The sequence below is a fragment of the Aythya fuligula genome, chromosome 1 (genome assembly GCF_009819795.1).
Source record: "Aythya fuligula isolate bAytFul2 chromosome 1, bAytFul2.pri, whole genome shotgun sequence".
Classification (NCBI taxonomy): Eukaryota; Metazoa; Chordata; class Aves; order Anseriformes; family Anatidae; genus Aythya; species Aythya fuligula.
Genome location: NC_045559.1, coordinates 89,084,759 through 89,104,853, shown reverse-complemented (window position 1 = coordinate 89,104,853; position 20,095 = coordinate 89,084,759). Strand labels below are relative to the sequence as shown.

The following is a 20,095-nucleotide window of genomic DNA, read 5'->3' as shown; positions in this document are numbered from 1 at the left end:
AGCTGACAGTTGAAATGTTGTTGTTGTATTTTGTTTTGTTTTTTATATCCAAAATGTTGGTTAACTCATTACTTAGCTTGGCATCAAATCAGTAAGTTCAAGAATGCTGTTAGATACACGTCATTAGAGCAGGTCTGGAATATCCTGCGTGCTCCCCACTTCTTACCCACCCCCAGTAGAGTGAAATTGCAGCAGTGCTAAAATTACTGCTTTGTTTGCTTGTTTGTTAAGAAAAAAAGCCCTACGTTTAGTACTTCAAAACTCCTTAATATTTCTAGATGCTCTTCAGATCCATTGTGTTCCAATGCCTATCTGCTTTTCCCAATTTGTAAGAGGAAATGAGACAATACTTGTAGACAGAAATAGTTAATACTAATTATTAAACCCATAAATAGAGATTTTTGGCTAACAAGACTGGAGTTCAGGAAGTGTCTATTTTCTCTTTTTTTTTTTTCGAACATCACCTAAGCCCAAGCTTACGCAATGAGAACCTGAAAGATGTTCTAACACAGTCCCACTATAATGAAGAAATTATTATTTCTTTGGTGGCATGTAACTAAAAGCTAAAAAAGAAGAAAGCTTACCTCTTTTTTGGGAAACCTTGTTGGGAAATGAAGCCAATCATAAGCTGTTTTTCTAGTGATGCTGGGATCAAGAATCCTGATCTGATTAGATTTGTATATCATGTTCAGAGCTGGTTTCTTCCAAAAGCCTTTAGCACTCTGTAACAGGCAAATAACTACATGTTTTTAACTGCCAGACACAGTTGAATTTGTTTTGGTAGCAACTCTAATTCTAGCCAGAGCAAAATCCAAAAGCAGCACTTTGAGGAAGAAGAAAAGGAACGTTGAACCTCCTAGACAGAATTCAGTAATAGTATGTGCCAAATTGTGCTCCTGCAACAGGACACAGAGGTTAGGGCTACAGCAGAGGTTATGGCTGGTTGGCTGGCAAGCATCTTTGCAGAAAAGTCCCTGATGGACAACATGCACCAGCACTGTGCCCTGGGGGCAACAAATGCTTATTATTCACTTGGCTAATTTAACAAGAACATATGGAGCAAGTAGACAAAAATGATCTCTCTCAAGTACTTTGAACTAAGCCTGCCTGTGGTCTCACAAACACTATTTTGGGTTCCTTCCAGCCCCAGCACGAGAGAAAGCATCGAACTGAGGCAAATTCAATAGAAGGTCACTAAAACGGGTAGGGGGCCTGGGCACATGTTGTGCAAGAAGGGTTTGAGAAGCGTGTGGGTTTTTTTCGGCCTATCTTTAAATAACTGATAGGGGATTAAAAAAAAAAAAGACAGAGGGGATTAAAAAAAATCAGACTAAGAATCAGAATCAGACTAAGATCCTGGGGTGTGCAGTGAAAGGATGAGAAGAAGTTCTTTCCTGTGAAAGTAGTGCAGCACTGAAACAGAGGTTGTAGAAATAACCCTGGAAATAATTGAAATTTACCTGGACAAGGCCCTGAGAAACTGGTATAGCTTTGAACTTGGACCCATTTTCTTTGAGCAGGGGTTTTAGACTTCAGACCTCCAAAGAGAGGTCCTTTAAAAAACTATTCTGTAATTTCACCAAGTGTGCAGGATAAAATAACCTGGGAAATGGCTGGCGCACGTGTGTCAGAATATGAAACAGTGCTAGAACAAGATAAATATATTTCTGAGAAGACAACTGCTTTGGGGCGAACAGCCAAATTGAATGTAGGAGTGAGAAAGAATAGAGGCATACAAGGGAAAGGGAAACTGAACAGACATAATGGGAGATCCAGCATTCTTCCCAACCAGGAGGGCTAAGGTTAAAAGCAAAACAGGTAAGTCTCGTAGGAGAAATGTGTGGCAAACTGAGTGCAGAAGTGCGTAAATATTTAAACTCACAATTTTTTGACCACCTAGTATCTCCCAAAGCCACTTTAAGTCACGTGGTTTGAAGACGATGATAACAACAGTTGTATTGGGGTCATAGTGGATCGGATCTGAGAAGATGGATTCTGGGTAAGAAAGGCGGAAAGTTGTCCTTCTCCCAACATCCTCTTCATACCCTATAACAGGGCCATTATTCATTCTGCAGAGGACAGAGACACAGAGATTGCAATGACTGCCCCACACATCTGTCTTTACTGTGTGTGGTTGGCACACACAGAAGTCTGCAAGGCAGGCAGCACATCCAGGCATGCAAGGGGTTAGGGGCCCAGTGTTCACTTATCACGTTACACAGTTGATGAGCAATTATCAGGTGCCTCCTGCATCACCTGCTAACCTAGAGGGATCAAGTGCATATGGGAACATGGCCAAGGTGGTTTAGAGTACAACTGCATGATTACTTATAATGTGTCACTTGAGCAGAAACTTTCCCATTTTAAATCAATCACAGCAACTAGAGAAAACCTAAGAGAATATCTTGCTTGAAGAATTACCAGCTGCTCCATTCACATTACTAGATGACCTGATTCCCACAAAAGACAATTCAAGAGTGTTTTAATACTCTCCACTGTCTACAGCATATGGCAACAGGGATTATGACTGCATATAATGATGCTGATACATATTTATAGCGCTTTTTGTTTTAATAGTTCCTGTACAGCTGCCACTGCTTTGTGTTACAACATATTAGTAAGCAGCAGGCAGGTGATTTCTTCTGGGTAAGGTCTCTTCTGCTCTGAGGTGCCACAGGAGCTGTGTTTAACTCTCCATCTTGCAGTTTTTGCTTGATGGCTGTGTTGCATATTCTTTGGAGTACTCAGGCATACTTTGCTCTGCTAATGCAACTGAACTGCTCGCAATAGGAGGTATGCTGGTTGGGAGCAAATGTTTTAGGCGGGTACACAAAAGAACATTTCAAAGTTTTTATCACAACTGGTTATTAAATACAATATGCAAAAATCACCTCTTTCTTCATTCATAGTAAAAAAATGTATACTGCATTTCTGAAGCAATTTTGTTTTTAGAACTGACCATTTTTAAATGTGTGACCCAGACATCTGTAAAAATTCCCATTTTAAGGAGAGTAAATAGATCTACAAGGAGCTTTTAAATTGAAGGATTAAATCCAAATACTTGAAATAAGTTAAAAAGATTTCATGGAGCTTCCTTGCATCACTGACAGCAAAGTAACAATGAGATTGAGACAACATTGAAGCAGAAACTGAAATGGTAAAGGTTTTAATGAAAGAGGGTTCAGGCATACCATCTGACAAGACACCTACTGGCAGAAAGGCCATGTTACTGGTTACTATCTCAGTTTCTGTAGAGAAGAAACTGTTTTATTATTATGCAGAAAATACTGTTATAATTAGCTAAATAGTCCATTTCAGCTTGCTTGGCGTTAGAACATCCCCACACACCTGTTCCCCTCTGAGCACTTTTTCAGTTTCCCTTATCCAAATACCCCTCCTCCAGACCCCAGCACCCTCTTGTATGCTTCTAGTACAAGCTAACATGTTTGAGGAAAAGAGACAGACACCAAAATCATGCTCCAGATGACACGTGCCTTGAGATGGACTTCACAGGCTAAGTGTTACTTTTAATCTACTCCAAGCAATGCATGCACTAGCACAAAGGAAAACAGGCATGGTGTGGAAGGTCAGAGGCAGGGCTGCCCAGGATGCTGGCTCACAGCAATGGGCAAATACAGGACTCTGGACTGTCACATACCCAGACCCATCTCAGATGGCAGCATCTTGCACGCATGTATCCATCCATGAAACAGAATACACACAGTGTTCCTTCCTCCCTCGCATCTATCTAATAAAACACTACCTTTTTACTACTACTATTCTGATGTTTTTTGTATTTATCTACTACTACTATTCTGATGTAACAGAATAATGGGAGCTTTAATGCATTCTCATTTGTATAATAACTGAATTATAAAGCTACTGACTTACAACAAAAGTTTGTGACTCTCCATATGCAAAGAAAATGAAAAATAAATACCATTTACCTTATTATCACATCATATGAGTCAATTTTTTCCCCTAACGTCTTATTTCGAAGTACTCCTCCGTTACCGACCACAACACACCGTCGACAGGAAACGCTGCAGAACAAACAGAGCTTTAATATGCATTACACCCCTTGTTTCAATATTGTAATTAACATAGCTGCCTCATGAGTATTAAGCTGATTTATTAACAACCAATGTACTGTATCATTGACACTCCTCGTCCTCACAGGAGTACAGATTCTGTTTTGCACACTAAATTTTTCAAAATTTGGCTACTTTTTTTTTTTTTTTTTTTAGGAACACAAAAGCCAGGAAGTGGCTGCTCCTGTGCAAAACAGTAACTAAATGTTGGTTTTCTAGCAGCTTGTTGTTTAAAACATGTATAGCTCGTTAGTGATGTGTCTGACATTCAGTAAACCATCTTCCAAAACACTTCAGATTTTTCCTAGTCTACCAACTAGGATGGCTTTCCCAGATTTGCTCTAACTCAAATTAAGATGCTCCTGCCAAATTGTACAACCTCATAACTTGAGACCTCTAAGGAAAGTGACAATGGCAAGATTTAGGTTCACAATCTAGTTTACAAACCTCTGAATTGTAAAAATAGCACACAATGGGTCTTTACACAAATATAATGCTGTTGAATTTTCTCCATCTACTTAGGAAGAGCTGTCAAACTTATGTAAGCATGTGCTAAAGTGCACATTGTCATGACCTAAGAAGAAAGATGATAAAAAAGCTGTGTTTTCATATGACTAAATTCAAATCAGACAGCATCACCAGGTATATAAAACACTGAGGAAAAAAATTAGATCTTATGATACATCCAAAGTAATCCATCCTTTTGAATTTAGCATACATTCACAGCTAAAAAGCGTATGAAAAAACATTATGTAAACACAGAAGCTAAACTTATGAAATGAAATTCTCATAGTAAAAATTCTCCAAGGAGTTGTCCCAGCTCATCTATTCATATCTTTTGCTCTCTGCTGCACATTCCAATGCTAACAGAATGTGTGCTTTGGTTTCAGAAAGGAGGCTAGACAGGCTTGGTCTCATTTTTCTCAGGAAGCATTGCCTCTTTACAGAAGGTTTGTGGCCTTGCATGCTATATGTAAACCCACACCGTTCTTCAAACAAGAAAAAGGCTCTGTACCATTTCTTACTGCAAGGGACCACAATACGAAGTCATAAAGAATACTTTAACCACTATTAAATGCCCCCTGTAGCACTTGATGCAGACTAATTAACATCTTACTCCACAGACAGTCCAACTCATTTTTTCAGTTGAGAAGGATATTACTCAACATCAATGAACAACAACAATGAACACTGGCATCTCATTGTATGAAGTTCCTACAAAATTGTTAACACAGTTAATGCTGCACTGTGTATGAGCTAGGGGAAAAGAAACTGTGACCAAAACCAGTGCTGAAAACCTGAAGCTTATAGAAAAGCTTAAATGAAAATAAATGCCAACTATTAAAATAACCATGTTTCCAAAGAAATGTTGAGATGGCAGCTTTTCACCTGCTGCTCTAAAACCACATCTGCAGAGGGAGTTGCCTTTATTTAAAAATGTCTATATACACACACTATACATTTCATATATATACATATATATATGCACACATACATACATATATATATCTTTGACCAGCCTGTTAAGTATCTCTAAATCAATATACACATTCAACGAAATCTAGAACAGCTAAACACATCTCTGAAGGTTGAGTGACATGGAAAAAGCTGGCACACCTTTCTCTAGTGTTTCCTAAAAAGCTTAGGAGATGCCAGGTGTTCACAAAAATAAAAAGATTTCTAACTAATGCCACAATTCCATGTGACTTGGTACCTCCAAAATCAGAGGGGCAAAACCTGCTGCACCATCTTGTCCTCAGTATGCCCATTCCCTCTACCACTACAAAACCATTCCCTCTATTCCTAGATTACTCCAGCCCATACATTTCCAAGTATTTTTTTCAATCTAGCTTTAAGACGTCCTGAGAAAGCATACAGATGAACATGCAATGATTGCAGGTGAACTTTTGCAATGCATACAGTGGGAGGAAGGGAATCGAAGTTACCCTTCTTCTGAATTACACCTTTTTACTTGCAACTGTACCACAGAGCTCAAAGCAAGACCCTGGGCCGTGGAGAAACAGCAGTAGAGAAGGAAACAGGAAGGAAAAAAAAAAAAAAAGAGACAAAAAACATCATCAGGAAGTGATGAAGGCAGAACAAAGGAAAAGTGAGAAAGCACATCACACTTTCCTGTCATTTACAGCACGCCTCTAAATCACTGAGTTTCAATCATCTGGACCACAGCTGGGTAACTGTGAGATACAAACCTCATCACCATAACACAAATACTAAACAAGTGATTTCTATTATTCTGATCATGATAAGCAGCCAAGAAGTTACTTGAGGCTACACTGCTAGTTCTGTCCCTTGTAGCTGAATTTTAAGTGATTCCTTAGACTAAATATCTTTCCATTTTTGGCTGAAGTGATGATTGGAATTGAAGTGACAACTGGAACTCACCATGTCCACCCCTAGCTATTGAAATAATGTCTTTGACTCTGAGCAGTTCTTCAGTTTCTCCCCTTTGCAGCTGTGATATGGCAAGGAGGTAAAATTAAATGTGAATTTAGAGCTGGGCAACTGAGGTTCACACAGCTATAGAAACTCAGTAGCTGCTCTCGAGTCAAATCCACTCACTCCCTCTTACTGAGAGATGCAGACCAGATCTTGTTCATTGCTTTTTAACAGTGACTAGTACTACATAAACAGAAAAGCAGACCGGAATTTGAAGCGTGATAAAGCTTTAAGATTCCAGTAATCTTAATAACATGTACTGAAAAAATGTTATCAGCTGCCTTCAAATAACCAATAAAGCATCTAACACTGGTATGTGAACTATTGAAATAGATATCAAAGTCAACAAGCAGATAAATACTTATGATGAAGTGTACATGTCATTGTACAGTCAGAAACAGACAAACACACTTGAAAGATCAGCTTTTATGCTCTGTCAGGCCCTGAAAGTTAAAGGCCAACTCAAACAGGAAGTTTGGTGTAAATGTGCCATTTCTGAATCATCTCCTCCCCTCAGCACCCTCTCCCACCAGTGCTGGAGAGTCTCCAGTTATGATAACAGGTCTACGTCCACAGTACCACAGATCGCATTGGTAAGCACAAAAGAAAATGGTTTATTCCAGAGACTACATAACACCTGCATGTGTGCATTGGGTGTAACACCAATGCAAACAGAAAACAACTTCACAGGAAACCTGAGTTATGAAATGGAGGTAAAGAATACGTAACAAGGCTGGATTGCATTGAAAGATACTTAAACTGACCTGTACTTACCACAGACCACGGAAGTGAAGTACTTATTTTAAGCAAACTGTTATTCCCAGATATTTTACCAGTCCCTTTTTCCTAGTTTCCTTTTTCATGTTAAAAAAAATGCTTATCTTTTCTTCACATTGATAAGTCAATGTGAAAAGAAGTGAATTCTGATGTCCTTAAATGACATCAGGTACGCTATACATGAAATATGATGGACTGAGATGTCTGGAGGTCCAGTTTGCAATCTCCAGCACAGTATTTAAGAAAGGCAAAAAGATTAAGACCTGGGATATAACAACAGTCATAGGAGTGGTTCAGGTGACTATGAGATTACATTTAGATGTTGGAAATCTACTCAGGAAATCTACATGGATGCAAAAATCACATGGTAACTGATCTCCAACACCTAAAGGAAATCCCTTAGTCACTCAAACCATTTCCCTATTCATATTGTGTACAAGGGCCTCTTAATTTAAAGGTTAGACATTGGTTTGCATAATTTTGTTTATATGGTGAAATGCTAACAGAAACATTTTCCTAGTCACATAAAAGAAAAATATTGTTAAGCTGAAATGTAGCCTTTAAAGGGCAAGAAGATTGCATCATCTGCATTCCTCTGGGGGGGGGGGGGGGGGGGGAAAAAAGCATCTTGACCTCAGCTGCTTTAGCCCATACCCCCCCAGTAGCCTGTTGAGGAATGCAAATTATTTCCTTTGAGGTTATTTGGTAAAAGGAGGATGCAGAGGTCATATATTGTTGTCTTAGCATTGTGTAAGCGTATTCGTAAGAATTTACCACTGATAAACTTGAAATCCTGAAAATGTCTGCCACTCATAAGAAACTGGGTGGAGCGGGTGTCTGGAGGCTATTCTATGGATATACCCCTAGCCTGGAAAATCCTTCTCCCTACAGGCTATTCCAGAGAAGTCAGTGACACTGTTCCCTTCTGAACAGTTTTGCAAAACAAAACCTTTACAGAGTGAGAATTCAATCTAAACTTTAAAAATTGCACTACTCAGGAAAAAAAAAAAAAAAGTCTTTTGTATCTCACTGTGTACAGTTTTATCAATATTGCATGGAAACATAGCTCATGTACATGAACTTAATGCTCATATTGCCTACCGTTTGTTAAAATATTTTAAAGTAGGTTTACCTTGCCAACAAAAGTTTACAGGGAAATTCAGTTTGCATTCTGCCAAGGAGGCAGTGGTAGGTGACAGCAATACACAACTGCCTAATAATTCTGTTACTGTATTACTGGAGAATGTTGTTAAGATAAATTCCCCAAATGTTTCATATTTAAAAGCCATTGTATATTGGCTAAAAGTATATTTAAAAGCTCTTCCCCACTACAGTGATTCATGCCCTATTAGTGCTATGCAGAAGAAACAAATAATTAAGAAAGAACAAATTGTATGAAGTCATTGTACGTTCAATTCATTTACGCTACTACTTATTAAGTAGTAGTAGTTCTCACTTAGCTTTGGTCCTACTTTTATTAAAAGAATCATACTTCCCAGAACCACTAAACATGCTTCTATCTCAAGAGGAGAATCTACATTCAAAGGATCCCTTTGCTTTCAAGATACAGAAGAGACGCTTATTAGGATATATTTAGGATATGTTAGGATATACTATGCTGTACTATGAGGTTCTTTACGGACAAAATTATTAGTGAACTTGTCATTTCAATAAATTTCTAATATAACCTTTGACATTCTCCTTCAAACTCCAGACAAAAGCCTAGCCTTTCTCAATCACTTTTGTGTAAGTTTCCTCAGTTATGCTACTCCTCATAGAGGGTAGGTATTGGGTTGCTTTTTTTTATTATTATTATTTTTTTCCTTCTCTCCTCCTTCTGAACTTTAGAGTAAATCTGAACATCCTGGAATTAGATATTAAGCACAAGGAAAAGAAGGAGTACCATAGATAAAGAAAGAGAAAACTGAATATTAAAAAAAAAAAAAAAAAGAAAGATAATTCTTATGTTTGAAAACCAATTTTGTTCATATTGCACCTAGATTTGATTAAAATGTGATCCTGTCATTTGACTTGGAGCAACAATCTTCTGTTTGATCTCCTTGATTAAAAAAAAAAAAAAAAAAAAAGGACAGTCAACCTCAGTATTATTTGCATCCTACTTTATTAAGTATTCCGTACATTAACATATAAGGTAGGTTCTCAGCCCATTTACTTGACTGCAAAGAAATCATTTGCGTCACTTGGTAAACACATGATTTTAGTACCTCTGCCAACCACACTACCCTAAGTTAAAAAAAAAAAAAAACACAAAGCAAACAAAAAGGAACTAGAGAAAAACACACATGCACACACAAAAAGACCACCTCCAAAATATCAACAAACAAAAAATCTCGGCAGAAATTGCTTCTAACAAAGATATAAACAAGACAACCTAACGCATGGAAAGCAAGTTATCTATGGCATGCTCCATGCTGAACCAAACCCTGCTTACTCTAGAGCTGCCAGGAAAGATCTTTCCTGGCTGCGTAAGTCTCCCTTGGGAACAGGACACAGTCATTTATGGGAAAAGGAAACTGAACATACATATGAGTAAGTGTGTGCAGCAGGACAACAGATGCAGTAGGTTGAGGATACACAGGTAAGGTTTCTTTTATCAATCTACAATCTTCTGAAAATATTTGAGATATGCAGAGATGGTGAAAGTTATCTACTTACACAAGTAATGACTTCAAAAGAGATTGTGTGCAATTTTTAAGGGTGTAGGAAGCTGGGACTGTGTTCAGACAGCACATTCCGAATGCAGTTCAAGAAAAAAATAGGGATTTTAAGCTCCCTCACAGAAAAATTATTCTTGAATGTTGGTGCTGCAAGTGTTTAAAGCCAAACTTATTTAAACCTTGAAATTAGTTACACAGACACTGTAGGCTTGACCTGCACCTTAGGAACTTGAGTGATTTCAGGATAATGTCACCGACACTGCTTTACAAATAAATCTTGAACATTAAAAATGCAATGAACAAAAACTGTAGAAAATAAGCCATCTCACCTGTCATCTTCATTGGACAGTCCACAGTTTTGCAGTCTTGAAAGAGCTAAACGAAAAAATTGCTCTAGAAAGAAAATATAAAGAAGATTTTAATAAAAACATTCAGTGCTTTCCACTATGAAAGTAAAAGTATGCCACCCTGACTAAAGCCTTTTCAGATAAAATATTTTTTATGCACTACTCAAATGAACTCAAAACTGAGAACACTTGTAGTTGAAAGTCACAGGTCAATCAGTGATGCCAAGGAAATTCAAATTTATCAGAGCTCCTCTCTTGGAAGCTTTTCCTGCTTCCACAATCACATGTTGGAAAACAGCATGAGATTTTCCTCAAAATTAAAAAAAAATTATAGTTACAAGTACATACTGGAAGAGTTTCCAACACCTGCATCCTAATTGGCTTTGGTTTTTTATGTGACCCATCTTCAACAGGAACAGATGCAGCATTGTCTTAAGAGAAGGGGCCACCCAGCCAAGGACAGGAACCGTATTACACATCTTGGGAGAAGACATCAAACCAGCCTGTACTCACTGGCAAATCTGAGCAGAGGCACCTCTCCAGCCCACCCCTGTTGGACACTCACATATCTCTTACTCAAGCAGGACTAAACAACTCTCATTCCCAAATGCATTCTTCCCTCATCAGTGCCCCAGAGGTGCAGGAAAACTCACCATCCTTGTTACGCTGATGGAGGACAAAGTGAAAGGCTAAAGCCCAGATCTGCAGGTATACTACAACAGTGCACTGCTCATCATTAAAATCTCTCGAAGGCACTCAAGAGTTTACAACCCTTTCTAAAAGGAAAACTAAGGCCTAGGCTCTCTGACCCCACCTACTCTACCCGTTACCAACAGACATCATCAAACACCGTGTGAGTTCAGCAGCCATCCAATGGTGGGACTACCCTCTGCAGTCACAGCAACACCCCCCCAACTAGGGGAGGCAGTCCTGTAAACAGGAAATTTTACTGATGTAACCACACCAAGCTGGGGAATATTTGCCTCGGTAAGACTCTGAACCCTGATCAACTTAGGTGTGTTGATTGAAATCCATTGCACTCACTGAACAACGCATGAGCTAAATATCTTTAGTGCTCCAGTCCACTTTCAAATGAAAGGAAGCTGAATAAACTCTACTCTTCTTTCCATCTTTTTGGAGCTTCTCTCCCAAGAGGGAGAACTCCCCTCCCGCTGCAGTGGTTCTATTAAGAGCCAGAAAGCGTGAGAAAAGAGGCATGAAATAGAACTGTAATCGACTGATAGGTGACCCAAAAGGATTAGCATCAGTGAACAAGAAACATCAGGCCCACAGATTGAGATAGCCTTCCATCACATTTAGGTATTTCTGTTTAAAAACAGGTACCTAGGGAACACATACCTGCTCTCTTTATTCCATAAGGTAGCTCAAACTTATCACTTCCATGGAACTCTGCTGCTCTGATAAAATCGTTGGCACACAGGAATGGGTATATTTTGTCAACACTAATGGAGGAGGAAAAAAAAACAGTTTTTTTTTTTTTTTTTTTTAATACATCCACATGGTGTATTTGATTAAGACAATAATTCATACAGTCACTTTTAAAAAGACTCATATCCTACTTAAGAGTGATAATACTTGGCTGTTTCAAAAGAAGGAAACTCTTAATTACAGGGAAAGAAAGCAGGTGACAGGAAAGGGGAAAACATTATAATTGAAAATTCTGGCAGGGAGTGAGATAAGAGGACTTCGCTAGTATAAGTTATGTAGATTCATTAAAATTGCATGCACTGAAAAAGCTCGCATCATGAGAAAGCATATTTGATAGACAACTCAACCTTGTAAGACAACAGGCAACTTCTGGTTTGAAAAGTAAATAATCACACTGAGGGGAAAAAAAAAAAAAAAGGAATAATAGTGGCAGCTAGAAAAAAAAAAAAAAAATATATATATATATAAGGCAATTAAATAAGTAGAAATGGGATTTGAAGCAAAGTATTTTAACTGAAAAATTCCATCTCCTGCAGATTTCACCTTATATGAGAAGCGAACCCATTCCAAACAAGTAGTACTTTATGGCTACGTCGATATTAGCAAGTAGTTTGGGGCAATAGGAGTAGAACTATTCAGCAAGAAGGTATGGAGTTCCCACGTCTGGGTTGCACACGTCTCAGGTATTTTGCTTTGGACTAATACTAGTGGGGTCCTACAGACTGAACACCCCCATCAACTGCAGCACATCAGGCGTGCTCCTCCAGTGCATCTTGTGGTGCAGCACTGTCTGAAAGGAGCCCAGTCCAGGTGTGCCATGACTGCTCTGCAATGAGAAGCCCAGCACATGGAGATCACGAGGAGGTTTGCCTCAAAAGCACATTCCTCCTACAAACTGGAACAGGAGTGCGTCACACCTTATATGCATCAAGATGGAAACAACAGGTCACTTCTTCTAAAAACAGTAGCCACAGCCAAAGGTTATTTCATAGCAGGGAAGAGACTCTATTACCATATCCGTCAAAAATCAAGCCACCTGAAAGAGCAGTCAACCCCAATCCTGTCACATGCTACCATACCCGCAGTTTCACCTCATGGTTAGGTCAACTTGCACTCATCGAACTGGTTGACTTTGCAGCAATCCTGCATACTGGGTCTCATAATAAGATGTAAACACAGAAGTATGCAGTCACAGGGAGAAAACCTGGAGTGTTGACCATAAATACCCACAGCCAGCACATGACTTGTTGCTCCATTAAGAATATTAATAGCTGTAAACACACACACAGCTCTCTCACAGTCCTACAAATCAAGTGTCTCATTCTTTAAGTTCCATGTGCTCAGCTGGTACACAATCCACACACCAAGAACTGGGCTATAGGTTAACTGAGCAAGAACAGCTAACTTTGAGACATCATGCACTAAACTCTCAAATTAACAACTTGCCTTGCTGTTCAGAAGCAGCTGGTAAGCTTAGCCATAATAAATAATTTACTTATTGCACAAGGATTCTTAATTCTGGCACTTCTAGCTCTGGTTCATTTCCAATAAATAATTCTGCCAGGTCAGATATCCTTTCAACCTCCGCAGGCTATTACCAAAGTGCACAGACCAGATATTCAGCTCACATAAGCTATCCCAGTAAAGGACCTATGGAAATATCCGGGAGACTCAGTTCTAGCTCTGAACCTACCTTCTTCTTGCTGTACATCTCTGAGTCCATCCCTGCCCAGGAACAAAGCTACCCTGCTGTGCCTGACACCAAGACAGCCTGGGCATTCTGCGGGTATGGAACCTAGAACCACCTTTCTGAGACGTGCAGCTAACCAAGACTCAAAGGCTCTGGGGAGGAGAAACTTGAGATCCTTGCATGTTCTTTAAAATAACAGCAGCACTGAATCAAAGTCCTGTTTTCTTATACAGGAAAAATACTTAAAAAAAAAAAAAAAGCAATAATTTCTTTGCTTCAGCCAGGACTTGATCTAAACATTTTCCCAAGCTTTTCTCAGGGCCATGCTTAATGTTTGCTCAGATAAAACAAAGCCAACAATATAGCTTGTCTGCTTCTGCTCCTGCAGCATTACTTTGATCATTCTAAGACATAATTCTAATAACAAAAACTCCCAGTGTTTCTTGACAGACATCTGAGACGCACTTTTGTGACCAGACACCTCCTATGTTTTGGGTAGAAGCTCCTCCTTTTCAGCTGACTGCTTCATAACAAAGGAAACTTTCCCTGAGTATCTTAAAGCAGAGGACAAAAGCATTTAATTCAGTAGCACCTATCCAATGAACAAACCCATAAACAATCCCAAGTTTCAATAAAATTTAATTCCACTAAAATTAAGGATCCATTTAAAATGAGGGGGTGTGGATGAGTTTTTGCACATTTTATACTCTTCTCTCTGGAAAGAATGAAGAGACTTTCAAAATTTATCTGGCCTCTGGCTGCTACAGAAGTGCTTAGCTATCAAAAAAAAAAAAAATCTTTTAATTCAATGCTCTTAACAGCAGAATAATTGAGTTTCAGTCCTGGACCTGAAGGCTCCTTTTACAAGAAAAGCATGGGAAGAAAAAAAAAAAAAAAGATGAGGGCTTGTATTTCAATCAAGAAAATAGTTTCACTGTTACTAGCTACAACACATACAGGATTACTTTTTTATTCAATACATACATCAGCACATTGAGCTAGTTGTGTCATATTACTCAGATGCTGAACAATGACAAACTAAACAACTTGTGTTGCCACAACCAGGAAAAACGACAATGAACACAAACCCAGAAGCCTGTACTTACACAGATGAATCAAAATGTGAAATAGTCCAGAACATGTAAATAACCAATATTTTTACTTACATCACCACCACCTTTCCTCCCCCTTCTCACAGAATACTCACTCCAGTAAAGATTCAAATGCTGGTTTCAGGAGACATGTGTCTAGCATGTTCCTCCTCTCCACAGCCGTAGGTAGCAGCCTGAAAGAGAATTTCAAAGAAATAGCAAGAACAGGAAGGGGCAGCAGCAACAAGATAAACTTGGACAAGCAAAACAGTAAGTTGATCGAGATAACACCATGGCAAATTTTCATGATTGCTTCTGTTGGTATTATGAAGATGGGTCTTTCTGATTGCAGTATGATTATTTTCCCTAGTAAGGCTTTCATTTTACAGTGCTCCTCCCTCACTAGGCAGCTATTAGAGCAGCCATAAGCAGAAGTTCGATCGCAGACCCACCTGCAGAGAAGCAGAACACCTCAGCTGCATCACCCTTGCAGCCATTTGAGACAGTTGCACTAGCACTCCTCAGAGAAGAGAGGGGAGTCCTTTTTTGGGAGATGAGAAGAGACTGCACCACAGAGAGTACTTCAAGGAAAATGAGATTATATTGGGATAAGTGATTCCCCCATAATGAGGCTAGAAGGCCAAGGCTTACGCTTCTAAGCACATTCCTGTCTTGGTGTTTTAGCTCCTTTAAGAACAAATATGAAGCCCAGAAGGGAGGGTAAAGATCAGCATGTGCAAAGCTTGCATCTGGGCTGCATTATGAACAGAAGGATGAAACCACCACATTAGAGCCACAAGCCAAGCAGACCATTAAGGTTAATTGCTTTCAGTACCCTCAAGACGTCACATGAATACTGACACTGAGAAAGCACCCTGTGAAATGGAGCAGCTGGTCAGCTCATTGCTTTCCAGAATCAACCTCAGAGACAGCATTTTGCAGGACAGCCTCAGAGAAAATGAAGACCTTCTTTCACATTCCATCATATGCCCTCATTAGTCTCGCAAACTCAATTTAGCACACAAGATCTGCTTGTACGAACATTAGCATATCACATAAGTGAACCACGCCTCTGATTTATTAAAATTAAGCACATAAATTGCCCTCATAGCTCTAATTTTACTCAAATATAACTCCAAATTCCAGGAATTTGGAGGATGTAAACAAACATCCTTCCAGCAATTCATTGCTTTCCACTGATAAGTGGCCATAAATATTAACCAAACACTGGAGATATGACAGACAAATTCCTTTCTACCAGACATGTTACAATTGTGTTCACAACAAATACTCCATGGACACAGCTGTACAATGACCAGCTGAACCAAGACTATGGATTTTACTCTCACCCACCCACAAAAAAAAAAACCACAAAATAAAGTGAGCACACAAAATCACTCAACTGCTGAACTTACTGGGTAACTCCACTAGCCTCATTGGAAGAAGGAGCCCTCACAGAAGAAGTTTGTCCATAAAAGCTAATCCTGCAAAAAGGGGAAATGGTGTAACACTGAGGTTTGCTATACAAAGAAACCACAACAGAGAACCGTTTATATCAATTGTACACTAGAAGCTCAATGGAAACTCAACTTCTGCAATAAGCACTCTTAATTTTAGGTCCCAAGTCACCTGTCCTGTATACCCTGCAGACAGCAGAGGCCTGCTTCCCAGAATCTTGCCTCCAGGACTTAACAAATTTCAGCTTTGCAAGAAGGAGCCCACTCCACCTGCAGATATTCCCATGCATGAGGCAGGTTTCTGCTATGTCATTTATCAGACACCTAAAGCAACAGCTAACACTAAACACACAAGGGGGTGGACAACACAGAGACATGACACAGAAGAAGATCTCACTTCTTGCTGGAGCACCTCTTTTGATGGAACTCAGAATGGCTTCCTATCTTTGAGGTCCTGACCTCTCCATAAAAACACGTTCAAATTGGCTTAAAACCAACACAAGAGGAAGGGTGACAAGACAGAACAATCACACGCATTCCATAATGGTACACACACACACACACAAAGAACAAAACAAAAAACCCACAAAGTACATATATCCACAGTAGTAATCCCTTCTATTGATTACTAGTAAACAGCTATTCAGCAACACATAACTAACACCTACATATTTCATATGGGCATGAAGGTATAAGCAAACAAAGTGTTGCCATACCAGTAGAGGTTATTCCTCCACAAATTTCCGTGCAGTATACCATACATAACAGCAGCAGCCAGGATAAAAAACAGAAGAATTCGTTTCATGACTGGTAGACCTGAAATAAGAAAAAAAGATAAATTTAAATCCAACTTACAATATTAAAGTGAACTTCTGCAAAAAAAAAAAAAAACTACATCTTGCAACATATGAAGGGAAGTCACCACTATTACAGCCATTCTCCATCACCACAAATTTGACAGGATCATTCCAGTCTGTTTTCTCACGCCAAGTCCCAGTAGCTGGAGTTGAACACCGCTCTGCACCTAACATATGTGCATATTCTGCATAGTAACACAGAAATATGAAAAAAGGCTCACTCTATGTTTCCTCTGAAGAGGGTGAAAAAGGCAGACTCTTCCAGACATGTCAGAGTAGGAGCTCCATTGTGTCCACTGGTAACCTAAAGGAACCAGCCTCCTGGGTCAGAAGTTAGCCTTTACAGGTACCTGTTCTTCTCTTCCTTCTTACTCCACCCACCATCAGTTTCCATAATTATACAGCTAAACAACCATGCGCGCTTTGCAGGAGGCAGATAGGCTGACGCCAGTGCATCTGCCATAAATCGCTACTGGCTTTTTAAGGACCACTAAATATTGTTAAAGTCTGGGTTTGGTCCTTTAAAGCTGCACTGAAGCTGTCAGCTAACATCCTTGTGTCAGGACTTGATGAGTGGGCAGGACACAGGCCAGACTTCATTGCTTAATGACAGAAAAATGCTATTTTCATTGCAAAGCAAGGAAGAGAAATCAGGACGCAATATGTGAAAAGCACTTAGGAACTTGCTACGTTTTAGAGATACAGCAGAGAAAGGTGTTTGTTTTGTTTTTTGTTTTGTTTTTCAAGTAGAGTTTTCACCTTATTGCACTGATTAGTAAAACAAAGCTAAATACCAGAAGCTCACACTTCTCCACGCTCGACAGGGGAAAAGCAAGTTCTGCATTGCTCACATCTTAACAGACTGCGCTGCCTTTTCAGCATCTATGAATGAACTGTTGTTGTTTAACCCTCTGAAAGTCCAAAATAGACACTCTGGCCACAAATTACTGTGGAAATTTACGCGAGAGCCATACCATCTATTATTTTCACCTCTCCCCCTATCATGGTAAGGGTAGACAGGTTCAATACACACAATACGTAAACACCTACTTGTAGGTATATGTATTTTAAAGTGAGGGTAACAAATAGCTGTTCAACAGAAACAAGCCACATCCAAACAAGCATACTGCTGCTGCATTTTCCAAAAGCAAATCCTTTGGCTTTATGCTTTTTTGTTGTTGTTGTTAATTCCATGGTGTTTGTGTTTTGTTTTTTAGAATATTTAGAGTTGCTGTTATTTTAAACCTGCATTAAACAGTGCTAAGGCAGATTGTATTTCGTACCTTCAGTTTAACTAAGTGATTTACAGCTTTATGCTAGTAACATCTCTGCACCATACTCTGTAGTAAAGGTCAGAAGACAACCACAGAGACAGCTACATTTTGGTATTAAAAGAAGCAAACTACTACCGCTCACACAGATTCCAGCCTGAAGAAATACCTAACAGTGAGCCATTTGTCACAATGAGTTGAGTGCAACAAGCCAACCACTTCCTTATTTTATTTATTTATTTCTATATCCTTCACAGAGATTTAATTGTAGGGTCAGGGATGGGGTTTTATGAAAGCATCTACAAGTAACAAAGCCACGCAATGAGCAAGCTATAATCTATCAATCTTAAATGTATATCCTCCAGGCTATCCTGCTCTCTTCTGAATGGGGTAACCCACAGGAGGCAGCTATTGCAATTTCAACCTTTTATCGCTCACTGAGAAGTAACACTGCCTTCCTTACAGCTCCAACTCTTCTGACTCTTCTCAATAAGCTGCAATTTTTTGAAAGTCATTCTCAACTTCTGGAGCAAACCATTACTTTTCACAATAATTTTGTCAAAATCTATGCCTAAAAATACAAGAACGTTACCAAAAATGAAAATCACCCCTTGGGTTTAGCCAAGTCATAACTGGCTCATTTACTTGAAAAAGATACTGTGCTCTTTGTGTTTTGTATTTTTTTCCCTCCATTTCACTGTAGGCATTACCTCCTGCTTTGCAAATGCTTACTAAAATATACCACTAAAGTGGAAATCAACTGTTTACATTTTACCTCCTAATTCAATCATTGCAAACATCAGTTAAATCAACAGCATTTAATGAACCAACTCCTCAGAAAAAGTCATTAAATTAACAATCACCAATTTTGTTGACTTCAATGCAAATTAATAAATCTCCATCAACAGAGAGAGCCTTGCTGAGAAGTCAGACCAAGTTGTGCAACCAAGATAAGGCAAAGCTACACATACAGGGGCATATAAGAACAAAGACATCGTGTAACAGTATTATTCACCAATAGAAAAAAGAAATCTGCTGCTTGCCCTGTATTTACAAAAGTATTGCTAGAGCCTGAAAAAAAATTAGCAAAAGCAACATAAATCAACATGGTTCTTCCAATAAGATCATAAGAAATCCGTAACAACTTTCAGTATCTTACGTAGGACATTCTGCCTAGAATACACATGAGAATGTAGCATCATTAAGGGCGTATCTAACTCAGCATTTAGGAAGACAAAATGGTCTTTAATTATACAAGTGTCTTCTCACCATCCCATCCCCCAGTGCCTGGCTTCATGCAGGTCTTTGAAGAGAGAGTTTTGTAATGAAGACAGACTTTTTTTTTTTTTTTTTTTTTTTTTTTTTAAGTGAACCTGGTTTAGTAAATAGAACCATTGCCTTGTTTACCAAAGAAATTATGAGTGTATTTTTAACAGTGACAGCATTTTCCATCTCTCCCTTCTTAAAATCAAAGAGTAAAAAAGTAAAGAAAGTATAGAAAGTAAATTGAAGAAAAACAAACACATTTGATGCAAATAATGCACTAAAAGACTCCCATAATCAGAGAAGAAAGAAAATAGGCAACTGGAAAGACACGGTTCAGATGTAAAATGGCACTCTCATTCCGCTTACTTATCACAACACAAGACCCTGCATCTCGATTCAAGCTCACCAACCTAAATGACAGAGGTCATAGTGCCCATAGGTCAAGGTCAATCGAGGTTAACAAAACACAAAGGACAAAGCTGGAACTCAACTATTCAATTCCCTCTGCTTTCTAAAAAGCTTCCAATGGCACACACAGTGACAGAGGAGTGGAAGCCGGCATGCCAATGCGTGCCGTTCATGATGTTAGCTGGTCAATTTTCTAAAAGTAAGCAACTGGATGCATTAGTCTTTTAAGAAAAAGTGTCACTCATTTCTGAATGGG

The 20,095-nt window shown here is 39.0% G+C and overlaps 1 protein-coding gene across 6 annotated transcripts in view; it reads right to left on the bottom strand.

Moving 5' to 3' along the window:
* The window catches only part of ST3GAL6 (ST3 beta-galactoside alpha-2,3-sialyltransferase 6), a 41,076-nt gene that overhangs the window by 6,160 nt on the left and 14,821 nt on the right, over window positions 1-20,095 (bottom strand). For 5 of the 6 annotated variants that reach the window (XM_032200162.1, XM_032200180.1, XM_032200189.1 and 2 more), the window contains exons 2-9: window positions 16,754-16,853; window positions 15,996-16,064; window positions 14,697-14,774; window positions 11,710-11,813; window positions 10,333-10,396; window positions 3,948-4,043; window positions 1,883-2,069; window positions 585-722 (exon numbers count right to left, since the gene is read on the bottom strand). In XM_032200162.1, coding sequence (XP_032056053.1) covers window positions 585-722; window positions 1,883-2,069; window positions 3,948-4,043; window positions 10,333-10,396; window positions 11,710-11,813; window positions 14,697-14,774; window positions 15,996-16,064; window positions 16,754-16,842 — 825 coding nt within the window. In that variant the 5' untranslated portion in view covers window positions 16,843-16,853. The remainder of the gene's footprint in view (window positions 1-584; window positions 723-1,882; window positions 2,070-3,947; window positions 4,044-10,332; window positions 10,397-11,709; window positions 11,814-14,696; window positions 14,775-15,995; window positions 16,065-16,753; window positions 16,854-20,095) is intronic. The other variant, XM_032200199.1, reaches the window with a different exon arrangement.